At 26.7% G+C, this 19,096-nt stretch overlaps 1 protein-coding gene across 6 annotated transcripts in view; it reads left to right on the top strand.

The window, feature by feature from the left end:
* LOC136988925 (N-acetyl-D-glucosamine kinase-like) overlaps positions 1-17,784 on the top strand; it is a 37,598-nt gene extending 19,814 nt beyond the window's left edge. For all 6 annotated transcript variants that reach the window (XM_067286945.1, XM_067286946.1, XM_067286943.1 and 3 more), the window contains 6 exons: positions 4,432-4,542; positions 11,101-11,213; positions 12,374-12,461; positions 12,541-12,641; positions 17,078-17,156; positions 17,225-17,784. In XM_067286945.1, the coding sequence (XP_067143046.1) occupies positions 4,432-4,542; positions 11,101-11,213; positions 12,374-12,461; positions 12,541-12,641; positions 17,078-17,156; positions 17,225-17,388 (656 nt within the window). In that variant the 3' untranslated portion in view covers positions 17,389-17,784. The remainder of the gene's footprint in view (positions 1-4,431; positions 4,543-11,100; positions 11,214-12,373; positions 12,462-12,540; positions 12,642-17,077; positions 17,157-17,224) is intronic.
* Positions 17,785-19,096: the final 1,312 nt, after the last annotated feature.

Here is a 19,096-nt window from a genome sequence, read left to right as displayed (position 1 = left end):
ATTTCCAAATAATCATCTATTTTCACATGGGAATGAATTAAAACTTATATTGGGCTCCTGTGTAATTTTGGAATTCAATTCAAAAGCTTTGCTTTTTCTATTGCTATTCATCTTTACTCCTGACAATACACAAGAACAATTCAAGTGACCCAGATAAAATACTTTTGTTTTTGAACACCAAGAGTGAGCATCCGGTAAAAAATGCAAATACACAGTTCACAAAAATTACTGCAAAAATGCAAAGAATCCTTCACTCTCGCGTATAGGATGACCTAGGTTTTTGAAGCAGTGAAAAATGAATAAAAACTTCCTTATATATGAGTAAATATGGTAATTTAAATTAACGTTAAAATTGAAATAAAATCAATTGAACATATTTCAGAAAGTGTGGATGAAGTACTTGTTGTCTGTCTTGATTGATTTGGTTATACACTCATTGCCATAAAAATTAGCACAGCAAGAAATTGTTGGAATTGAATGAAATTTAACATGTGTGAGTGTAATGGTAATATAAGTGATTACAAAATGAAAGTAAAAGGATTATTTATTTCAGGAAAAACTACAAATGAAAGGAGGTTCTAGTATCCTGTTGGGCCACCTCTAGCACGAATACATGATGTGATACAGATGGGCATGGAAGCATACAGGTACCGTATGGTATCCTGTAACATCTCAGTCCACAGTTGCCGCAAGTGGTCCTCTAGTTCAGCCAAACCTCTAGACCAGGCCTGGACAACCCAAATTGTTTCACGGGCCACTTTGATCACACATAACATTACAGTGGCCCACAATTTAGGCAAACATGCTTTTAAAAAAGTAAAACAAATACAAAATGAATAAGATTTTATTGTTATACCAAGAGTTCATACTCACGTTTGTGCATTATAACAATGACACATGCTAATTTTAATTTGTTTAATTGTTTTGGTATACACATAATGGGAAACAAAAGTTTTAATAGATATATAATATCACTTAGCGGGCCACACAATTTAATGTGATGGGCTGCGGGTTGTCCATGCCTGCTTTAGACTGTCCATTTGGTGTCCCAGGTGATCCCAGGCATGTTTGATCAGTGACAAATTGGGTCCAGGTAGGCCAGGAAAGTGGTAATGTGGCAGAGGCAGTCCTGTGACAACCTTGCTGTGTTTGGTCAAGCATTGTCCTGTTGGAAAATGGCTCTTGGGAGCCCTGCCATGAGAGGCAATGCATGTGGCTGCAGGATGTCACTAACATACTGCTGGACCATTATGGTCTTTTGGATCACTACTAGGTGACTAGCTGTCATGTGTAATGGAACCCCACACCTTCACATCAGCTATGGGGGTGGTATGCCACTCCAAAGCATAGGCAGGATTGAGGCATTTCCATGGGGCGTCCAGACACAAACTATCATCAGTGCACAAACCGAATATCATTGCTGTAGATGACCCAGTTCCATTCTGTTGCAGTCTAATCCCATCAGGAGTGACATCACTGCAAACGGAGGCAATGGCAGGTGGCTGTCAATGGCAGCACAAGCAATGGCTGCCACAATATCAAATGTTTCCTCACCCAGATGCCTCAAAATGGTATGGACAGACACAGGGACTGCAATGATGGTGCCACCTGTGTCTGGATGGAGGATGATGATACAGTCAGGTGTGTGTGCGTGCTGTTTGAGGACTAGGTAATCCAACAGTATCACTTTTTAAGTCTTCAAATTTTATTTCTGTACCAATTGATCCAAATAATATTGGCTGAAACAGTAGCCACAGATTACCCAGAGTAGAATTGACTAAACTCTGGACTGTAGCTTTGGGAAGCCAAGCTATTGCTATGAAAAGTTGTTCACATAGAGATAGACCAGCTTTAAATACAACAATGAATGAAGTTAGCATTCGAAAAACCAAGGCTATTAGTAGTATAGCTATTCAGCTGTTGGATTTGGAATGGAACTGCTTTTGCTTGCTTTTTTATAGGCAAAGGGGGAATGCACTTTAATGCCCTCTGCTAGTATTACAAAATGAGTCATCACGCTTTAACTCTAATCATTTACATATCTGCTTGAGACTTATCATAACACTTCTTTGTAAAGTGTTAGTTTTGGTTGTGGTGATGGAAAATTTTGCTACAGCTAAAAAAAGGGAAAAAAAAGGCTTTGTTTTAGGGATCAGGAACCAATTTTATATTGTTTCATATGGAAAAATTTGTTTTTTCGTTTTAGAACAAAATCAGTTTTTGAACAACTTTTAGAACAAATTAAGTTTGAAACCTGGGGTTTGAGTATATTAATAAATATTATTATTACATATATAATAAACGCAAAGTTGTTTAATATATGAATAAGTCAAATATTAAAATAATAATAATTTCTAAAACAGATTATTTGGTTTTTTGTTCAAATAGAGTAAATAGTAATAAAATAATTTTTACATCTAATTTAAACTGAAATAGAATATGAAACATTCAGATTTTTTTTTTTAGAATAAAGTATACAAAAAGAGTCAAATTAATATTTTTCAAATATCATAATATTCAAATTATATAATTTAATATTTAAATAATAATTTAAGATTTAAATCTCAATTGAATATAATATCCTGATCTTCTGCTACATGGACATTCATTTTATTGATAACTAATTTAAATTTTCATTTATTTTGGAGCTTTTATCTGTTATACTTATCTATTAAATAAAAATTATTTATATAAAATTTGCTTTCTGGCAAATATTAAAGTTTTATTTATAGAATAAAATGAACTCAAAAAGTAAATCATTAATATTATTGTTGTGTAAGATTAATAAATTCCAGTACTTTAAGTCTAAAAATTTATCAAGACTTAAACCTGAAAAAAGTAATCTGTCTTCCCACTTTTCATACACACAAAATAAACTATAAATACAATGACAGTATCAATACTTTTAATTAGGTTATTTATTCATCTACTATTTAACATCATTAAAATGCAAGGTGGCAATTTGAAACACCTACTGCTAGAATGGAAATCTAAATATTGTCAATGACTAAGATTTTCCTTATTAATAGCATAGCCTAATAGGGAAAGTTGATACTGCTATTTTAATTACACCGTTTCCTATGCATTTGAAGAGTGGGAAGATTTAAAAAAATATTTTAAATATATTAATCTGTAATAATTTTTCTCACCATATATGTATGTTCAGTTATCTAAATATAATGTTTTAAATATATCTAGTTACAATTGAAATCAATCTTTATTTAAGAAAGGAATTTACATTTTATGATATACTTATAAGGTGTTGCATAAAAATAAAATTTACTGACTAAATTAATTTGTACCATGAATTTAATTTTGATTAACTTCACAAAATAATTTTATTATGGCTTGAATTTTATGAAAATAAGTTTTTTGTTAATATTAATTTCTATAAAATTAAACTTGATGGTTATTAGGCAAATTTTTGACTAGTTATTCTGTTTAACTGAATTCTATTTAAATTAATGAAATGCTTGCAGTGACATAAAAATAGTATATTGTTAGAATTGTTAATTTTATAAACATGGAATGTAAAAAAATTTTATTCATAAGTTATTAAACTATTTTAATTTATTTACAATTTTAAAGGAAGTAGTGATTGTTTAAAGTGTATATATAATGATGTAATCTTGCTTAAATGCATGTTTTATGAATATTCATGAAAAGAAATCAAATTTTAAGTTATTACAGTTTATTTAATTGAAAATTAATGTATAATAATTACCTGTACAAACTAAATAGCAATACAAACATTATGAAAATAATTACATATAGTACGTTTAAGAAAATTCAGTGATAGAAATGAAACATTGTTCATATTCTAAATATTACACCAAGAATCTGTATTCATAAAAAATATATTTTTATGTTTTGTCTAAAGATGCTTGAAATTCAAATAGAAACATTTTAAGAAATAGTAGATAATAAATTTATTTGTTTTTGATGTAATGTTAGTATTTTTGTTATCTGATTATTAAGTAACATTAATAAAATAATATTTAAATAGCAATTCAAACTTCAAATAAATAACTAACCCTGAGGGTAATATCATTCAGAAATGTGACAAGTATACAGTATAGCCTAATATATAAAACTATCAAATACTACTTTAAAATATTAATAAATAATTTAAAGCTCATACATTTTTTTAATTAGCTTTATATGTACATCAAATATCAGTTAGTCAAAACACAACGGTAAGAAGTCAAATAAACAATGCTGTAATTTTTATCATATCCTCCTTTTGGCAATTTTTTATAAAAAAAATTTCGTAATAAATTATGATTTTTTATTCATCAATCCATTTTTAAACTTACAAAAATATCATAATACCATAATTTGTAAATTGATTTTTTATTTTAAAACATTAATGTATTATTTCTTATATATAATATTTGAATTTAATTTTTAAAATATTTAAAAATTTTGTAGGTGGTCTGGTTTTAATAGCAGGTACTGGATCAAATTCATTAGTAATAAATCCTGATGGAACAGTTGCCAGATGTGGTGGATGGGGACATTTGTTAGGCGATGAAGGTTCAGGTAAACGTATACACATTACAGTACAATAATCATACCATATGTCTTTTGTTCATATTATTATTTATTGACATTATTCAAATTATTTTTTACTAAAACTACAGTATTCATAAACTAATTTATACAAATGATTTGGTATATGAATACTATCAAAAGTTTATGTAAGTTTGACGTATTGGTTTGATATCAAAGATTGTCAAACTCAATGACTTAATCTTAAAGATTCAGATGAATAATTAAGTAATACAATAATATAAAATTCAATTGAATCTTTTTAATTCGAACAGCTTTGTGGGTAATCTAAAAATTTTAAATTATTCTTTTTTGAAATTTAAACTAGTTTTCTGTAAGTTCTTACTATAGTGTTAGATAATATTCCATATTCTTTATGCTATCAATTTTCTGTTTAAATAATTACAGGAATGAAAAAGAAAGTAAACATTTTTAGATGTGTACTAGAGTTTCTCAAACGGGATCCCGGTTGTTTTTTTAACCCGAGAAATACTTCTCATCCCGGGAAATCCCGCAAATTTCTTAAAAGTTCACTTTTTTCTTATTTTGTGTTAAGGTTGAGGAAATTTTGCAAATAGAAAGTACAATTAACTCATAAACTGTCAGAATACATTTGTATTTATTAATTTTAAACCTACTTATTTGTTTTTTTTTTTTAAATTTTTCGTTGTTATGGCATGTCACAGATTGTCAATAACCTATGTAGCCTATTTGTGACAGGACTCTGAAAATTCTTTACTTGTCAAACCTGTAATATCTGGAATATTTGTGCTTATGCTGTCTTAATTTTTAACAATGCCCAGTAGCTTCAATAACTGCGTAATGCCAGGTTGTGCAAATTGGGCAAGGATACAAACGAGTACGAATTTGTGAAAATTTGTACGTAATTCAAAGGTAATTTTTAATATATATCTTACACAGCATTATTAATATGATTTTGGAGGTTGCAAATGTATTAAATTACTTTCAAAAATTAAAAATACAGGCAGGCCTCCTACAACGCGGTACCTTTACAATGCGTTTTCGCTCCAACAAGATTGGAAAAATGTGGAAGTTTTCTTACAACGTGGTACTTTTACAATGCGATTTAGGAAATGTTTGACGCTTACCCCTTGTCCCCATTTGGATAATGCTCTAAATGCTTTCTGGAAAGCTTTATTACTGGAAATGGTCAGTTAGGAAAAGGTTGTTGAGCCAATTCAGTGTGAATATAATAACATAGTAAGCTTTGCACATGCAATAGGTGGTGATGGATTCACTGAAGTAACTGTTGATGATATTCTAGAATTAGTTACGGAAAATGAAATAAACGAAGCAGATTTGATGACAGTTATATTCGAAACATTACCAATTGAAAATAATTCTGAAGATCTTTTCAATGAAGAAATTAAAATCTTCACTCAGAAAGGTATAAAAAAATGTTTGGACATGGCAAAACAGATGGAATCTTACTTTTTAGAGAATGATCCTCTGCTGGAAAGAGCGGAAATATTTAAAAGAAATCTTCAAAATTGCTTATCTGCCTATCAAGAAATTTATAAAGATTTGCAAAGCAAGAGCAAAAAATCTCTAATGACAGATTTTTTAAAACCTAAACTTACCAGAAGTGCAGTGGAACTTGTTGATGAAACAAGCACAGATTTTGAAATAAGGCCAGTCAAACGTTCTCAAACAACTATAATAAGTGACGATGAGGAATAGATCTGTGAGCATAACACTATGTTTCTTTTTGATTTTGACTTGAAATCATAATCTTTTTAGTTTTTATATGATGTTGAATTTTATTTAAGTTTTTTATGTACATAAATTTAAAAAATAATGAAAATGTTACACCATAAAAGGCAGTTTTTCTCTTTTTAGAACCGAATCCCAGTTTTTGTATTAAGTTGGTGTCTCCTATAACGTGATTTCCCACAACGCGGTATTTTCAAGGAACGTATCTACCACGTGTAGGAGGCCTACTTGTAGTTATATCATTTGATTTCAAGATATTTTGTATATCTTAAAAATAATTAATTCTAGCCCGGGATCCCGGGAAACAGTTCACTTTTATCTCGGAATCCCAGGACAAGCAAAAGACCAGGAGATGAGAAACCGTAATGTGTACATTCCATATGTAGATATCATAAAAACATAACTAAGCAACTCTGCTCTCTAACTCAAATGTCATTTAAAATGTAAAATGTGACAATTTCTTTCATGCTCAGGATTTAAAGAACAAATGTATTTTGGGGATTTCCTGAAATGTGTACATATATTTATAAACCAGTCAGTCTTATGCTACTTTCTCTTTTCAAATTTCATTTTTGAAATATTAGATATCCTAACTTTATAAATTATCTAAATTTATATTTTAAAAATATATTAGTTAATGCAAATGTTTATATAATTTAAATACAGATTTTGAGGAAAATGATATTAAATTTAATTTATTTAATAATTCAAATTAACCAAGTTTAAATTAATGAGATTCAACTGCATACTAATTCTGTATACTCTTATGATTTGTATTTTTAAAGATATTTATTTTAATAAAATGTACGTAATCAATTTTTTCCCTTTTTTATTGAGATTAAAAAAGGAAAAAATTGATTATGTACATTTTATTAAAATAAATATCTTTAAAAATACAAATCATAAGAGTATACAGAATTAGTATGCAGTTGAATTGAATCTCATTAATTTAAACTTGGTTAATTATTGTTAAAATTTTCTTATCTAATCTAATACCTGCTTTTTGTTTAATAATTTAATTTGAGTTTTTCAGACTACAATTGATAATATAATAGCTTTTAACCTACAGAAAGTCAATTAAAAATCTTTAACAAACATTGTATGTTAGGTATAGTGTATTACCATATCAAATATTTATCTTCCATTTTTAATTCTTCCTTATTAAGAGTAGTAAATTTTACTTGAAATAAAAAGCCAGCTATAAATTTGGATATACCGTATTTTACGGACTATAAGACGCACCTGAATTTTGGAGGCAATTTTTCGAAGAAAAAAGTGCGTCTTATAGTCCGTAAAATACGGTACAAGTCAAAATTTTATATAACAGCGATTTATTTTTTAATAAATAAAATTAATATTGCATTTACATAAATTAATTTACAGTATTAAATTATGTAAATAAATCTAGAAATTACTTATTTTTATAGTGTTTCTATAAAGATATTTTAATAAATTTTTATATCAAGATGAATTTAAGTTCAAAATTTTTACATAATCTAATTTACACTACAGTAGAGCATTGATTATCTGACTCAATTGGGGACTGAGGTTGGTCGGATAACTGAAAAAACGGATAATCGAAAAGTATGAAAAAATACAATATTAATACAGTGTATTAGTATATTAGTATATTCCATGTAATAAGCATATTAGTATATCACTTTTAACCTACTTCGCGTGGAATTTGCATCGATGTTAATCCTAACAAATTTTTTTTTAAAATAATAATCATCATTAAATTATTTCTTTATTTTGCAAAAAATAAATACAGAAATAAAGAAAAAATAGAAAATTAAGCCTGGTTTAAATTCTGGCCTCCCTGTCATGGTCAAGCCAGTGTTTCCAGCTAAAACACGCAAAAATTTAACAAAAATAATATTAAAGTAGCCAAGACAACCAAATATTGTAGCACCACATCACTAGCGGACATTTGAATTTGCCGACTAGAACACGGTTTGTTAACCGATGTGACGATTGATCGGGGGTTGGATAATTGATGCTCTACTGTACTTTAATCTAAATGAAATCAACTATTGAAATTTATCTTAATCATGATTTTATTTTTACTTTGTAATGAATTTATTTATAATATTTCAAAATTCAGAAATAAAAAGCATTTCAAATGATTTAATATTTTTAGTTATGTTTTCTAAATTATGAAAAGTTAGATAAATGAGAATCAGTGCAAAGATGAACTGACAGTTATAATACAAGTTTTCATGCAGATATGATGTGGAATCAAATTGAACTATTTTATTATTTATAATATAAAAATATATGAAAACAGCTTTTCTTTAAAACAAATTTTAAACAATTTCAAATTTTTCATAATTTACAAACTAACAATGTTTACAAGTCAGTAATGTGAATATATGTTTGTTTTACAGTATTAATTTAAAATAGTGACGAGCAATCTTTTCTGGATTCAGGCTGCAAATGAACTTTATAGGCTTTTGGTTGGTCACTTGCTTTTTTTTTTTTTTCTTAGAGTTGCAGGCTTAAAGCTTGCTGAATACCAACATATTGCAAACCTCCAAATTTACTGAAATAATATATGCTAATAATATGAAAATTAGTAACACAGACTTTATTCTCATCTTTTACTAATCAAATTTAGTTTAAATGTTCTTCATCATGAATATCAGCTTACTTGGTGTTTCATAATGGCATGAGGTAGAAAGTAGAAAAATAAAATTTTATTGCCAAAGCTTTCAGGGCCATATGCAGCCTGCAGGCCACAGATTGCTCATGACTGATTTAGTCTAGTACTTTGTAATGTTTAGTTAACTGATGATGTTTTACTAAAAACATATATATATATATATATATATATATCAGGCATGGACAAATGCAGCTCCAAGAGCCGCATGCGGCTCTTGCTGAAAGTGTTCATTTCTGTTTTTTATTATTGTTTTTACAATTTTATTTTTGTAATTTTGTGAAAATATGTTTATTAAAAAAATTTAATGTTTGTTTTATATTATATTTATATTATATAATAAAATCGCGCACCTTACCATACTATCCACCACACAGTACAGAACTGCAGCTCCCATGCATTTTGTAAAACCTACATTTCGGCTCCCACTGAACTCTTGCTTGCCCATTCCTGATTATGTCGGATCTTACGTCTATAGACGTAATGGGCGTTAAGGGGTTTTAATGTATATATTTATATTTGTACATAGTATACATACATATATATATATATATGTGTGAAACCAGTGGTGATATTCAGCGAGTTCGTACAGGTTCGGCCAAACCTGTTCTTAAAATTTTCAGTTTTCCGAACCTTGTTAAACTGTGAGTTACGCGAATACCGAGTACAAAGAAACTGGGATTTTCAAAAAACAGAATCTTTAATTCGCGTGATATGATACAGGAACTTGTAGGATGCCAGCAATACAAAAAAATATCTCTCCCCGACAAGTAAATATATATATATATATATATATACACCTTATAACTAAACTTATAACTAATTATAACTAAATTAAGATAATGGGAAAATGAGGACGAATAAAGTATAGTATAGAATGAAAGAGAAAGGGGTACCCAAATATTACGGTGTTATATACAATGGTTGGTGAATCTTCTCGTAATCACGAACGATGTAATTTCGTCACTAAAACGTAAATTCCTTGATGGACGGGGACAAAAATACTCTTGAACTTCTCTTCTTTCGATCCGAATTTTTCTACGTTCCCTTGTAGTTCTTTGTCGTCTCCACGTGGTCTCAAAAACGTGGTGGAGAGCTACCTCTGGAGCGTCTTTTCTTCTCGAGTCTTCGTCAAAGAATGACCATACCGTCCCCGTTCTGCCCTGAGGGCTGCATACCATCCCATTGTCCACAAGAGACCATCTGCTGTTGCGCCGTTAAGCACTGGTCGGGAGAAAATACCAGGAAGGGAAGATAATAGTACTAGGAAGAAGGAGGGAAAATATATATTCTAATATAATATAAAATTTAACTATACAGTACAATAATGGTATTTAGCCACAAAACACACGGAACATTTCTCAGTGGTTTTGTTTTTTTTTTTTTTTTTAAATATATTAAAATATATGTATTATACTCTGTAATACTACTAAACTAGAGCCTTATACCCGTTCGCACCGAGCATTTCAATCTAGATTGTGAGCAAGGTCGGAGACTATGTCTTGGTGCGATCTCTCTCGACTGAAACGAGGTTTAATTGCGATCGATTCAAGAGAGTTCTTGAAACTAGATCCAGTCATAAGAGAGATCCCACAATCTCACATGTGCGAGATAATACAAGATGGCTGTGGAACACGTGTTGGGCTATGGACAGCGAAGTAAAAAGGATATTGTATTTCGAGAGATAATAACATCTGTCTATTATCAGCAGTCATTTGGGGTGAAAACTTTCTCTTCCTAAAAAGACAAAAAAGGTCGACACCACTAATATACTATTGTTACCCGGTCTTCGCCCAGGGCTCGTTACGTTCCAAATATGCCACTGATTATTAGATATATTGCAAGAAAAGATATTGTATTTATTTTTAGCCAAAACTTCCATTTCGTTTTGTCAGTGATTGTCAGGGAAAAGTTTTCTGCTAGCAAACCCTTTGTTAACTATTTTGAATATCACCACTGTGTAAAACATATCACATATCACTCATTTACAAATATTTTCTCATATATCAAACAAGTTAAAATTAGAAATATATTTGCTTTACAAATACATATTGAAGACATTTAAAAACTTTTTACATGATTTATAATTTCCTTACTTAAAAGAAAATAAATGTTAAAATTTATGGGAAGAATTAATTCAAAATATTTTATATTAGCTATATGGATCTCTCTAAAAGCAGTTAAGATGGTCCTTGATACTGAAGATAATTTTATTTCTCCACTACATGATACCCAGTGTGTTAATAGGTTGATTTTAGAACATTTTAATGTAAGTATCGCTTTATTATAACATATTAAACATTAAATAAATATTTACAATTTTGGAAAAATATCTAAAGCAGAGTAAAATTTGAAGTTTGCATAATAATAGCAACAGTTAGATATTTATTAACAAAATTTTGAATTTTCTGGTTTTGTAATGAGAAAAAATATTCATCTCAGATTTTTGAAAGATGGTTTTTTTCAAATATTGATAAAATCTATTACATACATTTATAAAAAAATATATAAATTACAAACAATAATAAATGAATTTGTTAATAAACAAGTCTTTGATACTTATGTAAGTTAATGGATGGATTTATGTGTGTTTAAAATCACAATATATTCACATATGCATTTAAAAATACCAGATATATGCACTGCTAAGTGCATGTTAACATGCCTGAAATATGCATTATGTATTTTAAAAGTGCCAGAAACATACACATTTTAATTTGTATCAGAAATTTTTAATAGCATAATTTTAAATTATTGTAGAATTAATATTATACTAGTATCGAATTGTGAATACAGTTAATGAATGACTGATGAAAATATTTTCTTCTGTAACTAATAATAGGATGTTTAATAAATAAACTTTTTAAAATTAATTTTGCAAAAATATATTGAAAATTATTAATTATTTAATTATTTATTAATTATTTTGAAAATTTACTGCAAAGTTGATTATAAAAACAAACACTGTAAATATTTCAATTTAGTAAAAGGATAAAAATAAACCAAAGAATTCCTATTTTTTAATACACATTTCTCTACTTTCAAGTTTGAAAAAGAGAATTATATGATAGAAAATCAAACATTTTTTTTAAATGGATGCAATGTGAAAATTTTTATATCAGTTTTTCTTTTGTCTGTATTGAATTTTGTAAGGAAAAAAAATCAATAATAGGATATAATTATTCTGATTGATTTGTAAATAAATTAATTAAAATTTTTTAAGATTATTTTTTTAATAAATTAGTTTTACTTCATTAATAATTAACTTATATTTTTAAATATAATCTTAATAACTTCTCTAAACTGTATTTTATTTTATTATTTTTATTTGATTATTTTCTACGTGGTTTTTATTAGTTTTTAAAAATAAATATTTAATTGTACTGTACTTACTATTCATTCATTGTTCTAATTTTTTATTATTTTCAGGCCAAGAATAAATTTGGAATTTTAGAACATTGTTATATTAATTTCAATAAAAGTCAGTTTGCTGGATTATGTAAAAAATTAGCTGATGGTATAACAAGACTTTAATATTTTATCATAAATTTATAAATTAAATTTTAAAAATAATATTAAATAAGATATTTTTTTAGCTGCAGTAAATAATGATGATCCTTTATGTAAACATATATTTTATGAAGCTGGTGTAATGCTAGGTAATCATGTAGTAGCTTTAATTCCAAAGATTCAACAGGTAAGTTTTGTTTAAAATCTTATGGCAATTTTACATAAACTACAAATGAATAAAGTAAAAAATTAATAAAAAGTATATGGCTGGCATTATTTACATTTAATAAATATATAAAAATATAAGGTCATCTCCGAGATTATGTGAATTGTCTAAGGACTGCCGATGGAGTGAATGGCAAGAAGGAAAGACAAAAGCAAAGTTTTATCTTTGTATAGTCGTATTTATATTTTTATATATTTATTAAATACAAATGAATAGTTTTTGAAAATTTTGAAATGGAATATAATACATTTTTCGAAAATATAAAAACTAACTATTTTTTTAAATATTATATTTCCAGTCAGAAATTATTGAATTACGAATATATTTTATGATTTTTTCAATAATTAATTAATGTAATATATTATTACATAAACTCTGTAACACTATGTAAACAAGACATGTTCTGGCTTTATAGAAGTTAAACTATTATTTAATAGTAGAAAAATTTTGATGATATCTTCCACATTCTTTACAAACATTCTGTTTTCAAATTTTAAGAAGGCAATGCATTATTTTTGAAGGAATGCAGCTTTCAAATTTAAAATATTGAATTTTACAAAACTTCAAATTCAGACATTGTAATAGTTAATATTATACAAATTGAACATTAAGGTATACAGTGTTTAACATTGAATAAAATTGAAAAATAAAATTTTTGTTAAACAATTTGTTTCATTTTTTATTCTTAAAAATTAAAACAAAAATAATAAAGATATTTTATTCAGACTTAAGCACAAGAAAAATACAAAAAATGATCAATTATTAGACAATGGTTGCTATTTTATATTTATTTAGTTTATGAAAGGCAGTAATTTTAAATATTTATATTATAATTTAAAAATTCTTTAATTCTTATATCACATGCTAACCTTTTATATTATTGCATAAAAAGTTTTCGTCACTAATTAAAATATTTTTAATAATTATAATTATTAAAATACACACACACACACACACACACACACACACACACAACACACACACATATATATATATATGTGTGTGTGTGTGTGTGTGTGTGTACTTTGATTTAATCAAAGTTATATGTAAAACATAATTGGATGTAGTCAAAATAAAGTTTTTTATAATGTTTTCTAAACAATAATTAGACGAGTGAAAGAGAACTTTAGCATCTTATTGGATAGCCTGACCATTATAATCTACCAGCTCTCTACCATTTAAGAACGCTCATATTTTATTGAATGAGGTACAGTTTTTCTACAATGATTAAGAGCTAAGCAATTTTATTGATATAATTTGATAAAACAAAAATGAAACCTTAGAATTAAAATTTTTCTCATTCCATAGCCATTTGCATTTTATATTATTATGAAATTATAAGGTTTGGTCTCAGTATTCTGTTTTTCCATTTCATTTATTCTATAATTGAATCAATAAACTTCTAATGGAATGAAACAGGAAAAAATGATGATTTAATATTTGAGATGCTTCATTCAAAACTTCATACTAGTAAGCATTTGATCTGGTGATATAAGATGGTGCAAATTATGCAAAAATTTTATTTCCATTCTAATAATTTTCTACAAGATATGTGCAACTGGAATTATCTACATGATATTATACTGCTGTAACTAAATTAATTTTTGATTAGGGATATTCTTGAATATATGGTTTAATAATAAGCTATCAAAAAATATACTTTTCAAAATAATTTTCTTATTAATTAAACTAACCACTTAAGTATTTTAAGCAGGTTTTGATCAACCTTTTAAATTGTTTATAGCAGTATTCAAGATATACATTAATGATACTTTATTTAAAATGCATCATTCTATCCAGCTTATTATTTATAGCTGATAAATTGTCGGATGATTGTACAATGATTTCTGACAATGGCAATCAGATTCAATAGACTTTTCTAATTGTTTTATGGCTAGTTTGGTCAGTAGATAGTGAACAATGTCTATTCCTCATGTTCAGAATAGTTCATGCTGATAAAACATATTAAAAATTTGTTTTTGGTTATAGTAGTCCCATCTAAAGAATCATATGGCCCTAGAGGCCTAGTAAAATAATGAGGCCTCAGTTTACATTTGTTACAATAATTTAATTACAATTAAAACTTAAAACTCTAATTTAAATGTCATATTACATCATAATATTTATTTGATATATTGTAATTATTTGAGTTTGATTGATACTAACTGAGATTCCAGTCAAAATATAATACAATAGAATCTTGTTTTAATGGATTGTGGAATAATAGATTTTTCCTCAGGTCCTGCCAAATCAATATAATTTTACTTCCTTTTCGCAGATCTGTAACTTAGAACTAGAAAAAAATCTATTATTATAACAACTGTAAACATCACTTTTTTTAACATTTAATTAATATTTGGGGTTTTCAGGTACTGAATTTTAAAAAAATACATTGTATGGTTTACATAGCTAACTTTGCAGCATCCTCCTGTGCACATTCATTAATAGTAGGAAGCTACTTTTGGTGGTTGTACTCAATGGGCAGAAAAGTGGATGAAAATAAACCAAAATGGATGCATTTTTTAACAAATTGCCAAGTCAAGTGAAGTGCTAATGAGTGTACTTACTGTACTTTGCCTCTTTTTGTGCTATACAGCTTCCATCAGTTTTATCATATACAAATAGGCTATTACATAATGTATGATCTTGTAATGTATGTGTTTCCATAGAATAAAGGATAGAGATCTCAAGAGACTAAATAATTTCAAATACAGGTATTTCTTATATGTAGGGGGTTAAAAAACAGAAATTTTTCGAATAACGGATATTTTCCCATATGTGCAGGAAATCTGTTGTTTGTGATATAATAGATTCTCCGAACAATGGATGATTTTCAGCAGCCAAAGTGGTCCATTAAAACAAGATTCTACTGTGTTGATTAATGTTACACTTTTTGCTTTTAAGTATGACAAACTCTCTAATAATATTTGTGAAATCTATAGCTTTGAGGAAATCAGCAATAAGGCATTCACTGTAGACTGTTGCATTATATTGTCTTCTCAATTCACTTTTTATTAACATCATCCTAGAAAAGGATAACTTACCGGTGTAATTGGTGACCATCATGCCTAGATAAATTCACAAGACTATGTCAATGTTTGGGAAAGTAGATTCAGCTTATTATCATTAATTTTTGAATTTGTCTCTCCCTTAAATCTCACACTAGTTTGGAATGATGGGCACCATTTAAAAGGATAGATAAATCTGTAACTTTACTTTATTCAGCTTTGCTTTACCTATTGAAAACTTTGGAGTATGCGCCAAAAGTTTGTCAAAATTTCTGTCTCCAATTTAGACATTTTGTTCATCAATTATTAATATGTCAATAAAGATAAAAGATGATGATAAGATTTTAAAAAATTATCACAACAGATGTAAAGTTTATAATTAACAAACAAAAATTTCATAGATTTAATATGTATGAAGTAATAAACAATTTAAAAGTTTGATTTTGGTTCACAATAATTTCTTGTTTTTATAAAAATTTATAAAATAACATATTTGAAATTAAAATTTCAAGGATTGATAGAAGAAACCTAATGGACAACTTCACTATTGACACTTTTAACCTAGCTTAAAAAATAAAATTGTGATATACATTTTGATTGCACTAAGACATTTCTGAGGTCAAGCAATTTAGCAGTATCTGCTCAGGTAAAAAGTAAGCTGGTTGAGAAAAATATGGGGGTCAAAATTAAATGTAAAGTTGAACTTTTTTTGTTTTTTTTTTACCTTAAGACCCAAAACCTAGAGATCACAAATGGAGGCCCATGTTAGCCTATTTATTTACAGCTTGCCTGTTTTACTAATTATAGCAATATGAGTAAGCCAATACTTTACAAGAATATTTCACATCCACTTAATTTGAATCAAATTTCCATAAAAATCAATGCTATAAAATTCAATATGATATACCTGAAATGTGTAGTTTAATTTAAAATTCATTTTTCTTTAGAAGAATTGAAATTATTCAAATTTATTATATAAATTGATTGATTTTATTAACATCTTTAAAAAAAAACATTATAAATTTTATGACTATATTCCAGTTAAAATTTTCCAGTAACATTACATATGTAGAGTTATTTCTTGATTTGATATTAGATAATTACCATTTTTTTGATAAAACATTTTTAATAAAACAACAGATAGTAAATTTAGACCATAACAATAAATTTGGTCATGTTTTAAAAAAAACCTTAATAACTTTTGTTCATTTTTCATTTTGGCAAAATGAAAAATGAATCCTAGGAATTCTAAAAGAATTAATTATTTACAAATGATATTAATTTTAACATATAACTTAATCATATTTTTATATAAAGTTAAATTAAATTATATTAAATGTTTACTATTGTGTTTGTGCAATTGTATAATTTTTGTTTTTTATTTTTAAGAAATTATTGCATCAGGAAGGAGGACTGCCAATTATTTGTGTAGGTTCTGTCTTTAAAAGTTGGAACCTTTTGAAAGATGGTTAGTATATCAAACTTTGATATATAAACACTATCTTTTAAGATTAATTTAATTTTATTTATTTATAGGATTTTTTTCAAAAGTAAATTGTAAATTACAAGAGTATACACTTTTGAGATCAGTTCAGTCTACAGCTGTAGGTTCCGCCTATATTGGTGCTAAAAAAGCAGGTTTTAAATTGCCTATTAATTTTACTAAAAATGCAGAAATTATGCATCATTTTAAAGCATAAAATTTGAAATGACATAATATACTAAGTGCCAAAAAATGAAATCTGCATTTTAAAAAATTAAAGATTTTACATAAATTTATATTTATATATAAAGTACAAATAAATTGTAAAGCAAAAAAAAAGGATCAAGTTTTAAATTTTTAATAACTGTTAAATCTATAAAAATATAATCCACTGTTTTATTGCGTCTTTCTTTAAGTCATGATGCACTCAAATATTTATGCTTTGATATTTATATTATTAATGTGAATTCAAAATGTCACTGTTTAATGTTATACAATTTATAATCACATTTTCTGAAAAAAATTGATTAAAACTTTCATATTTATATAAAACTGTTGTTGATTACCATGTTTCATAACCAAATTTTTAAAAAATAAATAATCAATAAATTCTTTTGATTGTTATTAAATTTATTCTAAAGGTTTACTAAATTGATATAAAAAACAATGTTCTTGCATTATAGAAAACTAATATATAATAAAAGTATTATGCATAATAAAATACCAAAGTAATAAATATGTAAGATATCTCTTGATCACCATGATCCTATTTTTAAAATATCATTTAAGTTTAAATTACAAAAAATCTAAATAATACTAGATTACAAAAATTTAATTGAATAGAACCTTAAAATAAAAGTCATGATAAAAGAACCTAAAAAAATTTTAAAAGTTTGTCCTACATTATTTTCATGTTTAATGAAACTGTTGAAGTGTGTCATTTTATTTAGTTTTTTTAATGTATTGAATTGATAAAGCTGAGTCTAATAATAATCATATAAATAACATAGATCTAATTTTCATAATTCAAGTAATTATTTTATTAATTGTTGTTATTAAAATTTTTCCTTTCAAAGCACAGTCTGAAACAACAATTGTCTCAAACATGAATAGCCTTGGACTTACAAATAGGAACTGTTGAAAAAAGTGATTGATTATTTTCATTACTATAAAAGTAATTCTAGCATAGTCTGCAATTTTTCCATAGACTACATATTACATTCTTGTAACATTTTTTCACATTTTCATAAAGACAATTTGAAATACCTTTAAACATTAACATGTTATAAAACAAAATATTGCAAAATAAGATGAACTAGATTATATTGTAAGTTCAATGTTTATTATTTGGAAACAGTATATCAAATTTATGTTAAATTAAATGTATTTAAATAGAAATATATCCAGGAAACAGTATAAAATTTATAATTAGGAGTCAATACAGTTTTCAAATCGAATTCTGTTATCATTCATAAGTAAACAGGATTCATTTAGATAAATTTTATATATGGGACAATAGATCAAGTTTATACATTTAACAAGGATTCTGATTTTTGTATACTATGTATTGTATTTTTATTAATTTTGCATTGTTATACATCATTCATAATGTTGACAACTCTATTTTCAATGAATTATTCTGTAAGAAAACATTAATAAATACATCATAGACATCATTCTCTGTAATGAAATCTTTGAACTACAGTTAATCTTGAAACAATATGTCTTGCAGTTTCTACAGGTTTCAGAGAATTATCATATAAATTTTAAATTTTTAAAGCCAAAAACAGAAATATTTTTGACCTTCCACCTATAAAAAAAATTTTGTTTTAGATATTGCAATTATAAGTAGGTAATAATTTATAATTGCAATCATAAGTTATAGAATATGATGAATTATATAAAGTAGTTGATCTGTAAGCAAT

This window comes from Centruroides vittatus, unplaced genomic scaffold, assembly GCF_030686945.1.
Source record: "Centruroides vittatus isolate TY-2023 unplaced genomic scaffold, ASM3068694v2 scaffold_386, whole genome shotgun sequence".
NCBI classification, from domain to species: Eukaryota; Metazoa; Arthropoda; class Arachnida; order Scorpiones; family Buthidae; genus Centruroides; species Centruroides vittatus.
The sequence above is the reverse complement of the archived record's forward strand: the minus strand, read 5'-3'. Positions and strand labels throughout refer to the sequence as shown.